General features: G+C 33.9%; 1 protein-coding gene across 4 annotated transcripts; it reads left to right on the top strand.

The window, feature by feature from the left end:
* Window positions 1–86: 86 nt before the first annotated feature.
* KFase (kynurenine formamidase) lies at window positions 87–17132 on the top strand. Of its 4 annotated transcripts, none has more exons than XM_088230561.1 (5): window positions 87–236; window positions 8705–8834; window positions 12709–12810; window positions 14077–14290; window positions 16407–17132. In XM_088230561.1, the coding sequence occupies exons 2-5, from the start codon at window positions 8720–8722 to the stop codon at window positions 16870–16872; spliced, it is 897 nt and encodes a 298-aa protein (XP_088086687.1). In that variant the 5' UTR covers window positions 87–236; window positions 8705–8719; the 3' UTR covers window positions 16873–17132. The 4 variants fall into 4 exon arrangements, with proteins under 4 accessions (XP_088086687.1, XP_088086689.1, XP_088086688.1 ...); XM_088230563.1 differs by having other exon boundaries at window positions 87–267; XM_088230562.1 differs by having other exon boundaries at window positions 87–490.
* The last annotated feature ends 986 nt before the right edge of the window (window positions 17133–18118 follow it).

Below are 18118 nucleotides of genomic sequence, written 5' to 3'. Positions count from 1 at the left end.
AGATCAAGATATAATTATTTTAAAAATATTTTTGGAACTAGTAACATTTTCTGTTTTTGCTTTTGACGCGCTTGCGTGTGTGCAGTAATGTGAATGTGGCATTAGGCACTTCTACATCAAAATAAACCACCTTATATCAAATTCAAAAACATTATTATCTCGACCGGAGAAATGAGTACAGTTTTTTATTAAGTGCCTTTTATCCAGCTGATGAGCTGATGAGAAACCTAAAAAAAGTTTGTAGTGTATTATATATTCTATACATAGGTATTGTGATATTTTATATTTGTATGAAACGACTTGAATAATTTGTAGTTTGTATAAAGAGTAGCGACGTAAATTGAATTTTTCGCTATCATATATTTGTTTAATCTCAGATTATTTACAAAGAGTTAATGTAAACATTTTAAAACTGCTTCAGTCCAGTGCTTTTCTTTTGTTTTTTCATATTATTTTGTTGGAGAAACCTGCTAGGCCGGTATTAGTACGGGTAAGTTTGACTTTGAGCAAATAAATGTTTGTGCAGCGTGTGGAATGTACAATATTATTTATTTATCGCAATAATACCTAAAACAGTGGCGAATTACAAAACATACTTCATAAGAATCGATTTTAAACTTTAGAAACATGCCTAAATCAGCTTATTCCGTAAATTTGATTTTATTTAAGAATGAAACTATGTAATATATCTACTGTTTTTGTGCACCCGTCTTGTGTTCCATTCAACTGAGGTTCCGGAACTTATCTTGTGTTTGGTTTGGTGGGAAATAGTATTTTACGCACAGCGGTCAGTAAATGTGAAGCAGCGTAAAAAGGGTGCGACATAGAGAGCTTTGAATTCACAGTAAACTGGCATAAACAATAAGGCTTTTTTACTCAACTACACGTTTTGCACGGCAATATTGATACAGTATGACGCGGCAGCGCTCATTTTTAGAATATAATTTGAACATATCGTTCTACGAAGCGTCACCTCTATTTAATTATACCTCAGTGGGTGGAAAAGCATTTTATCATCATACACGATGGCATATTTCTGGGTTGCATCACGTCCGATCGCGATGAAAGTCTGTAAAATAATGAAGTCACGGAAGGTAATTACCCACGAATTGAAATTCTATTTATTACGCGCTTGTTGCGTATTTATTTAACTATACGGCATTGCTTGTATGCTTGTAGATCGTGCTTTAGAAATAATTGTTGAAAATAAAATCTGTCTTGAAATTCAAATATTTTCTTTGTTTAAAACCTCAGAGTAATAATGCGTAACCTAGAGAGAAGCCCTATCACTTTGTTTCATAGAACGCAAGCGATGTTGGTTTGTTGGTTAGCAACCAATTGGTGGCCATTTTGTTTTATTTGACAACATAAATATAGTGGTTCGATCGGATGCTTTTGTAGCTGTGCTTGGCTTTGTTTGTAAATAACTTGGATATTTACGTTATAATAAATAAAAATCGACTATGGTGAATTGCAGTATGTTTGGTTGCAGCAGTAGGAGCGTGTTAAAGGAGTCAGTTTTCACAGGAATATTTTCCCACGATTTACATTGATATTTGGCATTTATTGTCCCGACACGTGTATTATGTTGCTTAAAAACTTTCCTTATATCAACATATTTACTTCAGATACTATTTTTTCTCAATTTAGGGGATAAATTGGTGAATTAAATTATTTTTACTGTTGATTATAGGCAATATGTCAGGGCCGCACTGGACATCCATATAAAGTTGGAGTTTTTATCGAGTAGAGGTTGATTAAAATTTTACTCGAAAATAGCAACGTTAACCTTGAAATCGCATCTAAAATGACGTGTCCAAATTTCAGGCCTCTACGACTCGCCATTTCGGAGATGTGACGGACAAACAAACAAACTCAACACAGGGCTTTGGTTCAATGGAGTTGTTATTTATGTCTCAATAAATATGACACAAATATATTGTGAATAAAATGAATAAATAAATAAAAAGATAAACACAAACACGTATTTTCAGTTTTATAAAATAACTACAGGCGAATTATAGAAAAATAGATTGGAATAACCCTGCAATGATAAATGCACGGGTACATATTTAAAAGTAATTACAATGCAAATTAATATCCATTTGGCAATTCTCGACCTCAGTACGGCCCATTGTTTTGCTGCGAACTGTAGCTAACTTAATACCCAATAGTCATAGAATGGTTTTCCTACGTTTGGGCTCCTCTCTAGGTTACGCATTATTACTCTGAGTTTAAAACCAAATATATATATTTAATAGAAATGATATCGCTCTGATTGCTAACTTAACCTAACTCACAGATTACATATACATACTAGTATATACCTAACCTGCCAATAATTTGTTTTCTTGCCCATACCGGCCATACCTCATACCGATCATTGTGGTTTCGGATGTAATAGGGTTTACTATACACGCTGTCATACATACGTCAGAGGGTGATACCGACATTTTATTTTGTCTAGTCTTATTCAATTTTATCAATACGCGGAAACAGCTCTTCTAATTATATTAATATCACACGATCAAATATAGATTACGAAATCCCTGAACTCTGCGTTTCTCTTATATTTTATTTATATCCCGTATAACTTTAGTATCGTCGTTAGCTTAGTGACTGAAATATCTTTCTTAATTTCTACTTTAAAAACGTAACATTTAAAAATCTCAAAACTGTGTTTTCCTACTTGAGTTCCAGGAGTTGACCTTGGCACTAATTTAAATTTGGAACAAAACGGTAAGATTGTTTTCAATTTAAAAGTTATTTTTCTACATCGTCCGTCGGCGTCCATTACCGCCAATGGCGCCAATCTACTAAATCAACTTTTTACAGGAGACAGAAAAAACGGTTATTAAAATCAAATCCAACACATTATTAACTCCGATCCGCGGCACTGTTCTATAAGTAAGGTAAGATAATTAGTCCTACGCTTCAGGTGTCAGTACAGGGACTGTGAAATATCCTTGTGTAAAAACACCGTTTTAAGTCAATATTTCATGCCAACCATGTCGGAAATCAAACCCGAGACCTATGGCATCGTAGGCAAATGCGCTGACCACTACACGACGAGGCTGACATCTGTATTTTAGTAATAATTAAATTGTTGGGTGATTTCTGAATTCATCTTGTAATTGAGTATGTATATACAGGATGTTCTTTAAACCCTGTCACATCCGAAACCACGATGATCACTATAGGCAAGAAGACATAATGGCATATTTAAAAAAATATTTAGAACATAGATTTTTTTTAAAATTAAAATATTTCAAAAATCAAATGGTTGCTTATTTCTGCACCGGAGAAGTGAGGGGAGCGCGGCGCAGATCAGACTCCCCCCTACCCCCTCCTCGTTTCACCCTTGCAGAAGTAAGAAACTATTTGCTTTTTTTTATATTTTAATTTTTTAAATTTTATTTGTTCTAAAAAAATATTTTAATGTGCTAATAGGTCTTCTTGCTCATACTGATCACCGTGGTTTCGGATATGACAGGGTTTAATGAACACCCTGTATACATATATGTATTTACCGATTCTACCGCCATATTGAAACCATTGTATAAATTCTATTACTTGCGTGTTTTTTTATGAGAAAAAGTAATAATTAAAATAAAATAAACATGATTTTTTCTATAACTTAAAACTGTAACTTAACTTAACGGTAAAAATATATTTATAGCTTTTTTCCTCATTTTATTTATATTTCTTTTCATCTGTATCGCTATATATTTTTTTGTAAATATTTTCAATAATACAAATAAATTAAAAACATAATACACTGGAACCTCGTTTTACACGATTTCAATAACACTGTCCAAAAATTGAATCTTTTTTTTTTTTAACTTTAATTTAACAATGCGTTATGCCTACATCGCTCTTTTACTTGGCGATTATATGATTAGTATGGGTGAATAATATTTGATTCGATTTTTTAAGTATTCTGATGTCATGTTAAACGGATAGTGGTTTAGCCGGATACCGGATGCGGGATATCCGGCAAGCCCCTAAGCCGGATATCAGGCTCATTGTCTAATGAACAATAATAATATCCCGGTACTAGAATTTCTCAAATCATCATCATTATTCCCTTTCCGCACCTAATGGTGCATAGGGCACTGCATTGGTAAACAAATCGCAGCGTATCTTGATCATTTTTTGTTACATGAAGGTAAGATGATCAGTCTTACGCTTCAGATACCAGTCCAGGAACTATGAAATATTCTAGTGTGAAAACACCCTTTTAAATAAATATTTCATTTCATTTTCATTTCATTTCATTTATTTTTTCACCACAATAGGCCAGGAGGCCCAATTACAGTGGTGAATTACATTACAGAACAACCAGGCTTCAGAAAAAATCATATTTTAATGTTTGTGTTCTCACCGGGAACCGAACCCGGAACCTTCCGTGCGTGAGTCAAGCGTCTTGACCACTACACCACGGAGGCCGCCAATTTCAATTCAACCATGTCGGTAATCGAACCCAAGACCTCTTGCATGGTAGGCAAACACGCTAATCATTACACCACGAGGCCGACACATTGTTAAAAACAAAAAAATAATGATTACTTATCGATTAGTGTGTTGCATATCAATATGGGTTATAAGTTTATTTATTATAAATATAATGGTGTTGGGTAGTTTCACTTATATTTTTACATAAATATTGAATCAGTCCTGAAAAAAACATTTAAATGGTCGGACTTATCGTGAAGGTATCGAAACCATTTTAACATGCAGAGACATATGAAAAACTTCATAAAACATTTGTTTGTCCCCAGCTAGAATACTGTACTCCTATTTGGTCACCTTACTGTAATGTTAGTGTTAATAGAAAAAAAGGTTCAACAAAAAAATATTTATTCATGTCGACTACCCGAGATTTACAGAAGTTGATATTTTTTATGACAATTTCAGTCAAAAGTCATAGAAATATTAAGATAATCAATTAATTTTATTATTAAATATGTAACATTTTTTTCATTTCTTATCTTTTACATTCTTGTTCTATCTAACATCACTTTTATTAATATCTTAAGTGTAAACATTTTTTTGGGTTTGGGGTGAAATTTGTACATTCTGTTTGTTTACCCCATAAAATATATATTTATTTTTTTATAAACATTATTTATTTGCTTTATGTTAAATTCTTTTTCTGTGGTATATTCTGAACACTGGCGATCGTTTTTATGGTGAAAAGTCTGTTTTTCGAATAAAAAGGTTTACTTAATTTTATTCAAACACGGTCGATATCAATGGATCAATTTAGTGGCGTTGATTTCATGAAATTTTCTAAGTTAAATGAATATTAGGTGTCCGCCGGATATTGAGCTACTATCCGGCATCCGGCAGGGCAGTAAAATTAAAATCAGGCCGGATACCAAAAAGTTAGCGGATATCCGTTTCATCTCTAACAGGTACAATAAAAAACAAACAATTTCTTTTTTTTTAATGCCTAATTTATTTTTATGCAAGGACCTATCCAGCATTGTTATTTTTTAGTAAAAGTTTTTTACACGGTACTGTGTGGAACGTATTCCCCATGTAAAAAGAGGTTCCAGTCTATGTTGTTATTAATAGTTTAGGTTGCTATATTATTACCAATATTGTAATTTAATACTTAGAGCGCATATTGAATATCGAAGTGAGTATGGCAGTATAACATTTATACGGCTTCATTATCAAAATGGTAGAACAACGGCATATCATAAGTGATTTTTACCAATGTTGCTACGGACACATTTCAATATATTTTTTAAATAGTTTAAGAGTCAAACTATAAAATAATGTTAGAATTTTAAATTAAGTAAAAATAATACATTTTATTTCAACCCCACAAACTGTTTTTTTTTACGGATACCATTTTAAATCTGTTCACTTCATCACTTTCATAATTAATTTCTTAGGATAAACTTAGGAGGATTGGATATAAAGTATTATAAATAGGGTGTCCCAGAAGTTGACGTCAAGCCGGAAACGGATGATAAGTCATGCTAGTTGTGAGAAAAATGTAAAAAAAATCTAAGTCTTGTATTTTTTTAATTATAGGCATTTGAATAAAAATCGAGAAAATCAACACTCTGTGATAGTCTTTTAACTCTCGTTACTACAAATCTTTGCTTTATTTCAATTTTATTTTTATTATGTAATTAATAATTAATAATTAATGCTAAAATTATATCGAAAGGCCCCAGGAAGGGCCGCCAAGTTGACATAGGCCGCGTTACGTAGGCATTCATAAAAAACATTTATAAAAATTATCTGCCAAAATTTGCCAATCACGAAGTTATTATGAAAAATGTGATAAAAATCAGAAAACCAAAAACCGCTACCTATCTGTGGCGGTTTCAAATGTAGACCATTTATGAAAAATATTTTTTAATTAGTTTGTTATTCATTATTGAATCATTTATTGATATTATTGATAGGTATTTGTCATTTTATTTTATTTGTCATCATCGTATGAAATTGAAAATATCGTTCAAAAATTTATTTAATTTGAAGCCTTTAAGCATAGAATTAAGAATAGTCCAGAAATCGTATACGCACATCAAACAGAAGGCGACTAAACTACTCATAAATGAGTAGGTTTACGTTTTGACCCATTAGTTTCTTTGCAGACGTCGCTCAGTACGCAACTCCTGATTCGAATTTACCCATGCCGTGTTTTGTCCTTTTAAAGTGTAGAAATACTGCTAGGATCTTAAAAAAATAGGATGAAATCACATTTCATGCGTAACTAGCAAATGAATGTGTATGTAACAAATGCATTACTTAAAAACTGAATTATTTTTCCATCTGTCAGATTATCGAAGAAACAAAATGGACATTTCGTTAGTGTTGCCAGGGTAGTAATTTTTTTACCCTACTTTGCTCATCTAATGAGAGAACTAATGAAAACTGGATCTTGGATGAAACAACTCTATCGTGGACATTTGACCGACAATATCTTTAAAACATCAAATATTATTTAACGTGATATTAAAATATCCGTTTTATGACAAATAAAATTTGTTTTATATTTTAAGCTTAAAGTTCATTAATTCAATTACTCTTATTAAATGACCCTTTACTTATCTACTCTGTAGTGTCAATCAATGTTTCCGCGTGCACAATAAAATTTTAGAGAAATTTACAGATTGCTTTTTTTTACCTTACATTTGTGTTATAATTATATTTTTTCCCATCGTGCAACATTACTCGGCGACTTCACGAATGCGCGCGGAAAAAGTGAGGCATAGTGGGGGAATTATTGGACACAGTCCAAAGTATATTTTTTTTTAACACACTTCTAAAAATAAAAGAGTTGTTGGCTTTTGATCCGAAACTGACCTTTATTTTCCATAGTGCGCCGTGCCGCGGTACGGTGCCGCGCCGTGGTGAATGTGTCCAGTGTTATTATTTTTTATGGCAAAAAACAAATATCATAAAAATGTTAAAAGTGAACTATATGTTATATGGCGGCCTTGTAGTGGTTAAGACACTTGACTTACGCACGGAAGGCTCCGGGTTCGATTCCCGGTGAGAGCACAAAAATAACATTTGATTTTTCTCAAGCCTGGGTGTTCTGTGTTGTAGTTCACCGCTGTAATTGAGCCTCCTGACCTGCTGTGGTGCAAAAAATCATTCTTAAAATGTAATAAAAAAATGTTCATGGACTGGTACCTGAAGCGTAAGACTGTTCATCTAACCTTCATGTAACAAAAAATCTAGATACGCTGCGATTGGTGTACTAATACAGTGCCCTATGCACCATTAGATGGGGAAAGGGAATGATGATGATGATATGTTATAAAAGAAATAAATAAATAAAATTAAATTGTTTCTTGATCCTTCTTCTTTTCTTCCCCTTCCCTCTCCTCTCTTCATAGTATAGTGTTATTTTTTTTAAATATTTTTATTTTGTTGATCTTTGTTTTAAATTTTTGTATAAAATTGTAAGATTCAATATGTTCATGTATTTGTAATTTTCTCAAACTGAACGGTTTGGGTAGGTAGGAAGAAATTGCCTTCAGGCAATATGCCCGCCCTTACATATATATATATTGTATATGTATATAAAGTGCTAAATATATATACAAAATTAATTTAAATTAGTACCTATCCAATTGAAATTTCTAAGTTGGGGTAATAATAATTCACAATAAAATAAAACTCTTTTTTTTCCCATAATATTTTTCGATGTATTTATTTTCCTTATTGTATTCAAAACTTGCGTTTTTTTATATTTCAAAACTCCAAATGTAAAACTGAAGAATTTTTACGGATAAGAAAGAGTATAGCGATTGTCATTTTTTCCTGTCTTTATGTAGTAACGCACCCCCGCTATTGAATTTTAGTATACAGGAGGATACCTACTAATAAAGTCATCATCAGCATTTCCTTTCCGCACCTAATGGTTCATAGGGAACTGTATAGGTATACAAATCGCAGCATATCTTGATCATTTTTGTTACATGAAAGTAAGATGATCAGTCTTACGTTTCACGTTCCGATCCAGGGACGATGAAATTTGTAAAAAAACCTTTTTAAATAAATATTTCATGACAACCATGTCGGGAATCAAACCCGAGACCTCTTGCATGGTAGGTGAATGCGCTAACCACTACACCACGAGGCCGACACTAATAAATTAGCTTAAATGTAAAATAAATGCCTAATATATTATGCATATTTTTAAAAAGAAAATACACATTTTTTTCAGTAATCTAAGATCAAAATGGCGGCCGACTGTGAAATAAATCTCGAGAAAGAGTTTTCCCCTAGTATGTGGTCCAAACGATTTTCACACAGAGACCAGGTTATACAGTATCACGTACAGCATGCTGAGAAAGGTGGGTATTTTTAAAAGGGTAAACTGAACATAATTAACAAGATTCAAGTATAAAATGGTGCACCTACACATTTGATTTTAAAAACCGCATGTCAGTAAGTCATACTTTTCATATTTATCAAAAATGTCTATTGTTAATAAAATCTATCTCCAATCTATGGTAAAACGATAACCATGAAGTTAGTATCATGAACATGAACTCATAACCACGAAACGGTAACGAAGTTCAAATTTGACGTTTGTTTTTGTTTAGATTTTGTGTGCCGGTTCTCACCGTGCATTTTTTAAAAGTAAAATATTTAATTTTTATGGATGTGATCTACGAATAATTTCATGGCCATTTGTTTTGAATTCACATTTTCAACTTTTACAAACGTTGTGTGATGCGCAACCGATTTAAAGTTTATTTTTTGTACTACCCGGTTTTCGTCAGTAAAATGTGAGAAATATGTCATTAAGAATAATATATATTTTTTTTAAAGTCCCATCAATTACGGATTGTATAAAAACTGTAATTTAATACATTATATTTGCATTTTACGTAAAATGTCTGCCTCTAAACCGAAGAAAAATTTTGTTCCTTTGGAACAAAAGTTCGCAATTGTTCAACTGTATGAATCTGGTATCAGAGCATTTCAATTAAGCAGTCAGTTCGGGTACCCAGTTACTACAATACGCTCTGTTATTAAAAACAGACACAAAATTAGTGAACATGCAAAGAAAACATCCACTAAAACCCCATCAACTAATATCGGTAATATACAATACCTGACTAAATTAAAAATGGAGGGTGCTCTCACTATCTGGATAAACAAACATGTATCGAAAGGAAATCTTCTCAAACAGTCTGAAATTAGGAATAAGGCAAAGTCAATTCATGAAGAAATCTCCAAAGCGAATGGGTGCCACAATAAATTCAAATTCAGCGCCAGCAAAGGGTGGCTTTACAACTTCATAAAACGCTCAAAAGTACATCTCAAAACCCCGCCAAAACTTTTAAGTACACCTAAAAAAACAAAAGAACCTTATGAATCTACTCTCCAAGCTTTAAAAGACGCTGTAAAAGAAGGATCCTTCACTTCCAAACAAGTCTTCAACATCTGCGAGACAGATTTTTATTGGAAAAGGTTGCCGACCAATCATTTACTAGATTACTCATCCGCGAATAGCCGCGTGGCGCTTGTCATGGGGGCTAATGCCGCAGGAGATTTTAAACTCAAACCTGCGCTAGTTTATCACTCGGAAAATCCGCCGGAACTCAGAGGATTTGCGAAAACCCGACTGCCTGTTGTATGGCTAGCTAACAGGAGATCTCGAGTCACACCGGTACTGTTCCAAGACTGGTTTCTAAACTACTTTAAACCCGCACTGGAGACTTATTGCTCGCAGAAAAAAATACAAAACAAAGCGTTAGTTGTCTTAGAAACGTGTTGTAATCACCCGCCAAATCTGGACGGGCTTTATCAAAATATAAAAGTAGTTTACTACCCATCGGAAGCGATGAAAAAAATACAGCCGATGAATCAGGGAGTCCTCGATATTTTCAGGGCACACTATTTGCGAATACAGCTTACTAAATTAAAACAACAAATAATTCCCAAACAGATGCATAAATATTGGAATGGTTATGACATTATGAATGCGATAGAAAACATCTCCGAGGCTTGGGAAGAAATACCCCAGAACACGATCAACGGGTTGTGGCACAAAATCTGGAATGAAGCTGTTGTCAATTTCAAGGAAGTCGCATCGCCTTCTGAACAGATTATGGAAATCGTCAATTTGGCCAAGAAATCAAATATAAGCGAATGGACCATACCTGAAATAACAAATTTCCTTAAATCGCACCGAGAAACAAAACAAGAATTTGATTTGGATGAAAATTCCGAGGAGCATGATGAAACAAGCGACGACGAAGCTGGCGAATTAAAAGAAATGAAAACAAAAGATTTGGAAGATCTTTTTTCCATCGCGGAAAAGCTCATGGAAGGTTTTGCAAGAATCGACCCGATTAAAGAGAGAAGCATGCGAGTTTGTAAAGAAATAAAAAATGCGTACAAGCTGTACAGTGATATGTACGAGCAGAAGGTGAAGCAGGAATCTGTTTCGACAATTGTTAAGACTGAACCCGTTTGCAAAGAGGAAATCTTTATGTCCATCGATCCATTAAAACTATTAGATTACCTCACAGAACGAAGTATAAAACACTCGTAATGCTACTTTCACTCTAATCATGTTATTTTAATAAAATTTGTTATTAAAAAATATTGTTTTATTTTCTTTATTGATAATCTTGTTTCGAATAGGTACCGTCCATTCAAATCTTGAATAAATTTTGCTTATGTGTGTAACAAAAAAAATTCATAGAAATAATTCACCGACAGGCAGTATCACCTTATTAAACATTCAAACACTCTATTTTTTATTTAAGTTACAACTTTCTATTTATAAACTGTTCAGTATATCACATATCTTCTTCCTTGCTACGTCCGACCATCTTCTGGGAGGTCTTTGACAAGGATGAATTCCGTGAGGCTGATGTAGTACAATATAAGGGAGTCTGGTGGTGTCCATTCTTTGGACATGACCGTAACAGTCCTTCCTTTGCTGTCTACTCCATCTCACAATGTCCTGAGCCTCACACCTCTCTTATTCTGGTGTTCCCTGCTAGTTCTGCCTGCTATCGTCCTCGGTGTCTTCAATACTTGTTTAGTCCTGACGCCATGTCATAATTATCAGATATAACAAGAATGAAGAAGTTCAGTGGTTTTTTTTATTTAGACTATCAAACTAAGCTAAAATTTAAAAAAATAAATTATGTACAGTATTATCAGCGCTATGATTTTCAAAAGTTTTAAAATTACTCTGCGTGTGACATCGCAAGTTTTCTTCGGTGAGTTCTGCTGATTGGTGAATTGGCTTTCCGTAAACCGGAAATCTATCACAGCACGCAGAATGAAAAAATTAAAAGAGCTTTGGTCTTAGGACAGTGAAGTGATGTTCTTCATTAGAGAGCAGAACTGTGTATAATTAATAGATCGATGTCTCTTATGGAAATGCAATATAATTTTTTAAACTTTATTCATACATATTACAAAAAAAAAATGCATCCCTAACTCTATGAGGCCAAGAGCCCAATTGATTTATTAATTAATTGAATCGTTTATTCCATAATTATACAAAATCATGATTGACAACCCCTGCTTTCACTTAAATATAACATAAAAATTTGTTTGATCTCGCACCAGTGACAATGTTGGTCACGACTCACGACCAAACCCCATCACTGAAATTTCGAAAATTCAAATACGGCCAAATATTTTTTTATTTAATAAACGCCCAGAGGGCTCTTACAATATTCAGTGAAAAGTACATAAAGTATTATAGAAAATAACAAAAAGAAAATCATAACTTTTACACTTAACATGTAATTCATTCTAAAAAATAGGAAAGGGAAATAAAGTAAAGATGAAAAGAGAAACACATTAAAAAGGGGAGAATTGAGGGGATGGTCATTCGATGGATAGGATAGCTCATTCGATAGCAGCAGGAGTGGTGTGGAGCAACTCCAATAGCTCAGCATAACTATTAGCTGCTCTGTGGATGCTCACCAGGGGAGGGGAGAATGGTGGGTAAAGTTTGACTATTTTGCTCGCACTGGAACATGTGTCGGAGTCTGGTGGTCCTTGGGGGTACAGGAAAGTTTATCAGGGGCAGTAATTTTGGGCAATCTATTATGGTGCATATCACTGTGTGCATTAGAGTGATGTCAGCAATTGTCCTTCTGGTGGAGAGCAAATTATAATGTATATTTCCTTTTATAATTATTATGTTTGATTAAATATATACACACAAAAATAAAGTTATGATTTTAGTGAGCTGTGAGATCCTGACGCAACTAGAATTTGAACTAGATATTCCCTATGGCGATACAGATAATCAAAAACTGGATATACTTGGAACTGATTTACCTGAAGGTAAGCCGATACATTTTGTCATAACTTGACAATATTTCGATCATGCATACTTTAAATTAACAATATAACTGAGTGGGTGACCATAAAATAAATAAAATACTTTGTTTGGCTTACCCCTTCCACCCAACCCTGTAAGTGCCTAAGTAAACCGATTACGCGGTTTTGAAATAATTATACGCTACAAAAAGTTAATTAAAAAAAATTTGAACACTTATTTTAGAATGCATAATATAATTATGATATTCATTTTTAATGTTCCCTACATCACTCTTTTACTTACTTGGCATATACATAATATGATATGATAGTGAATAATCTTTAATGAACACTGGAACCTTTTTTTTTTTTGTCTTAAAATAGTACAAACATGAATGAATGAATGAATGTCCTAATTTTAACTTATATCTAATTATTATTAAAACATATACTAATTATTAACATTTCTAAACAATAAACATACACTTAAAAAGCAAACTTCTATAAAGCTAACACGAATAAGATTACTTTTTAAAAACTAACTTATCTGCTAAACACATGTTTTTTTAACTGATATTTAAATGAAATAATATTTTTTTGCTCTCTTATTTCTAATGGTATTTCCTTATAATATAACTGTACAGCTCGGTGCATCAACGAGTTCTGTGTATTTGTTTTCCTACGAAATGGTAGTCTTACTTCATGTTTATTTATTGTTTTATATACATGTTCACATTGATTAGAAAAAACCTTTTGAGTCAACTCTTTTGAGGTATAACCATCAATCATTTTATGAACAAAAAACATTACATTAAAATATATTAGTTGACGTGGTGTCATAATTTTTGCGTGTTTCAGCATCAACTTTATTCTAGTGTATTTATTTTTTCTCAAAATTACTCTCATACTATTCTGCAGAACAGTAAGTTTATTTTTTTTCCCTTCAATTGCCAAAAACAAAATACTTTTTTATATAGGTGCGTAGATTAAATGGGTTCGTGGGTTTTTACGGTTGCTGTTATAAATATGAATCTTTTTTGGGTGTAAGTTGGATTCGTTTCGAAGTATTGGCTGCCATTGCAGGAGCCATCTTCAGGATAAACTGAGTGTTTTGTAAAAAAAAAATCGCAATCGGCGGCATGCATGCTTACGTCCACTATAATTACTGGGTTTATGTCAGTTTTACGCCGAGGTTCTGTTCCGAGAGACACCAGCGTAAAATGAACAAAAATATGCCCTAAATGTATGAAATTAGAGGAAGCGAAGTTTCTATTCAGATGATTTTTTCAGATGCTCCAATCTTGGTATTCGTCCACGGGGGCTACTGGCAAGAACTCTCTCGGCCGCAGTCTCGGTACCCCGCTGGGCCCCTCTACAAGTCGGGAATAAAGACCGTCATTGTGGGATACGATCTGTGTCCCAAAGTGACACTATTTGATATCGTTCAGCAAATTGAGAGAGCGGCTAGGTTCGTGTTTGACTACGCCGAGAAACGGAAATCAAAGTGAGTTGAGAACAATATTAAAAGGTATGCGTTTTGGTATCATGGAGATTTCAGTCATAAGTTGTCATTTTATATAATTTCATCAAAATAATGTAGCTTCCAGGAAACATTCCATATCAATCGTCCAATTTAATCAGATATCCTAATTACAAGTTAAAAGATAAGAAGATAAAAGATGAGAAAATAAACATTTAAATAGTCATCTCAGTACCTGGTTAGCACTACGCAAAGGAACTAATAAAAAGGTACTCGCAAAGGTTTGCTTTCGACCTAATAAAGCTCAGCCGAAATCAATCGAGGGTTATCCCATATAATAAATACCTCACTAGTATGAACCTTTCTGAAACTTCCAAGATGTAGATTTTGCAATGCAGATGAGGAAACACCTATACACATTCTACACGAATACGATGCATTAAATCATAAAAGAAGCTGCATTGTCGGGGCACCGCTGGTTAAACCTGAAGATGTTAGAGAGCTCGGCTCCTAATAGCCCGATTCTTTATGGATCGCGGCTTGGAGGGGGAGATTTAGCAAAATGAGAACTCTCACCCTCCACAGAGCAGTAGCGGTTTTAGTTCGATATTCCTAGTGAAGCTACAATATATTTTATACTCCATTACTGCTAGACTTAAATAATCAATATTGATTACCGATAGTATGTTACTAAATTTAAAAAAAAAACAGTTAAAAGAAGACATATTGGCACATTAAAATATTTTTTTAGAACGACTAAAATCTTCAAAAATAAAATATAGAAAAAAAACAGGTGGTTGCTTACTTCTGCAGGGGAGAAGCGAGGGGGGCGCAGCCGTGCAAATCAGACTCCCCCCTTCTCGTTTCTCCCCAGCAGAAGTGAGCAACCATTTGTTTTTTTTCTATATTTTATTTTTTATGATTTTAGTCGTTCTAAAAAAATATTTTAATGTATCAATATGTCTTCTTGTTCATACTGATCATTGTGGTTTCGGATGTGACAGGGTTTAAAGAACACCCTGTATATATAATAAATGAAGATGGCTTTTGCTTGCAGCACGTGTTGTCTGAAGGACTGCGACTAGACTGATAATGTCATGCGGATTTAACGCGCGTTGCAAAAAACTGTACTTTGGACAAGGGAATTGGGTTGTTTTTAGTATGATATATTTTTTTATTTAACACGCTGCATTGTCAACATGTGGAGTATGATTTTTTAGTGAGGCTGAGCCTCACCTCCAAAACTGCCACAGCCACACAGTAGCCGGGCTCTTTAAAGACCTGTGCCGCGATTACAAACACTATCATCATCGGTATAAAGTGAAATCGATATTTATGAACAAAAATGTGTATATTTGTATGAAAATTCTAAGTATCTTCGTCGGTAACCAATGGGCAATTATCATGGATTTTTTATTAGCTAATAAATTAATCTAAAAATTCACAAGCCGATCGGTACTATTCTTATTAAAATCTGTTAAGAAATAAGGGAGATATGAAGGATTAAATTTTAGTAATTTGAATGGTGCCAAAAACTAACAATTTGTGACTTCATCGGATTTTTTTTCATCAATGTCTATGGATTTTATAGAGTATTGTATATAGCTTCCTTTTTCTATTTGTTGTTTGTTTACATTTATGGCGTCCTGTCGATTATCAAACGTTATGAGTTGTGATTTATAATTTTCATGATAAATTGAATTCATTTAGAAGAGATTGAAAACCATAAAATAATAAAAGAAATATGTAAGATGTAATCCGTTTTTACTTTCATCCGTCGGTACCTGGAACTGGAGTGTGGAGTGGGTAAAGGGGGGCTTAAGATAATATGCATAGACAACTCTCCTTATATTTCTTTCTGCGGCCTGTGGCATTACCAACATTAAAACGAATGCATTACTCGTGAACTTCTGTGACAAAATTTATTACCAATTTACGAAACGATCGTTTTCGAAATACCTTATTTTTCAAACGAAAATAATGAATGAAAATATTCATAAAAAGGGCTTACATAAACACTAGGAGAATCTTTAAAAAATCTTTTATTTGTAGAGTAGGTTAAATCCGTTATTCCTGCCGAGTGATAGTACCCTAAGAATAGGTTTAAAAAATCATAAATAACTGTGACCTTTTGTTACAGGGGAGTTTACTTTGCCGGCCATTCTGCTGGAGCTCACCTGATAGCCAAGATGCTCAGCAACGAGTCATTTATCACCTCCGTACCCAACATGGACCAGCTAAAGGGGGCTATCCTCGTCTCCGGGATTTACGACCTGACTAGCATCATCCACACATCCGTCAACGACTGCCTCAACCTAAAACTGGAAGACGCCAAACAGCTATCCCCTCATTTCGACAACTATTACCACCTGTCGGATTTCTCCTTCCGTCTCTACATCCTCGCTGGAGAAGACGACAGCTACACCTTCAAAAAGCAGTCGAGAGACTTCTACGATATGCTCATGGAGAGTGGCAAAGTGGAAAACATCCATTTCGAGATTAGAGACAAGATGGACCACTTTGACATCATGGAAACAATCACGGAAGATGATAATTACTTTAGAAGTATTCTTGTAAATGATATATCAAAGTATTTGAATCATTAGCGTGTTTCAAAAATTTTACAGTATTTTTTACTTATAATATAGGGGTCCTGTTTGAAAGCATTATATTTAATGGGGCAGTTAAAGAGGTTGCGAAATTGTACAAAACCAGTGTTGCCAACCTCCAACGAGGTGATTTTTTATAATTGGTCCTCTATGGTTGTTTTATTACTTTTTCCCTAAAAAACATTGACTAATTTGTTTTTTTTTTAGTACTACATTGATTTTTCAATAAAATAAAGTGTTGGCAATGTTCTGAAGAAGTTTTGACTCTATTATTTCTAAGAATCTCCCAACCAAAAACACAAAAAATCTTCCCTTGTGTTCAATTCCATATAAAGCCGTTACATTTGAACCAAATTGCGTCCTTAATATAAGCCTACGGAAATATTCTTGGGATTCGCTCACAGTTACCAATCAATTATTTAATTAAATTGTTAGTTCTCAATCATCTTCAAATTTTTACTGACGGGTTCAAAAACCCTGATCTGACTTCAATTCTGTTCTGTAGTCATCTCCCAAACTGGCCATTTACATCAACTCCCATTTCCTAGCCCCTCTTCAGTATTTACGGCCGAATGTTATACTCTAAATAAAGCTCTAAAGTTATGTAAAAATCTGGTTCATCAAAAAGTAAATATACTTTCAGACACCCTTAGCTCCATTCAATTGATCTCTGGAAAGCCACCCAGATTCTCTTGACAACCAAATAATATGCTCTATAAAAGAAGACCTCCTCGATCTTATGAATGGCGGAAGGCAGGTAATGATTGCTTGGGTACTGTCACACCATGGAATCTTGGTAAATGAAATGGCTGATGAAGTTGCGACCTCGCTCAATGGAATTTGAACACACAAAATCGCGACCAACTCAGTCAGATCAAAAGACAGTTTTGGTTGGAATGATTTTGACAAACCTCAAATTCAAACAAAGGAATTCGATACAAAAAATTTCATCTGAACCTCTCCCTAGTATCATGCCTACAAATTGTCTAAAAGAATCGTCCCCAATATTCAAACTGAGGATTGGCTCCTGTATTGTAAATAAACATTTGTTTAAAATCAAGATTGTGGACATTCCTCGATGTGAGTGGCTTTGACGAGTAATGCATAGACCACGCGTTGTTTGGATGCCCCATTCGGGATGCATATCCTTTGTACACTAAACAAAACCTTCCCTTAAATTCATCTCGTGCCTTGTCAGTCTTATCCCCAGAAGTAGTTTTGCACTTGTCTAAATTTATTGTTT

This window comes from Micrasema longulum, unplaced genomic scaffold, assembly GCF_059751315.1.
Source record: "Micrasema longulum isolate JH-2025_06_02 unplaced genomic scaffold, ASM5975131v1 h1tg000780l, whole genome shotgun sequence".
Taxonomy (NCBI): Eukaryota; Metazoa; Arthropoda; class Insecta; order Trichoptera; family Brachycentridae; genus Micrasema; species Micrasema longulum.
This window is presented reverse-complemented; position numbering and strand designations above follow the sequence as displayed.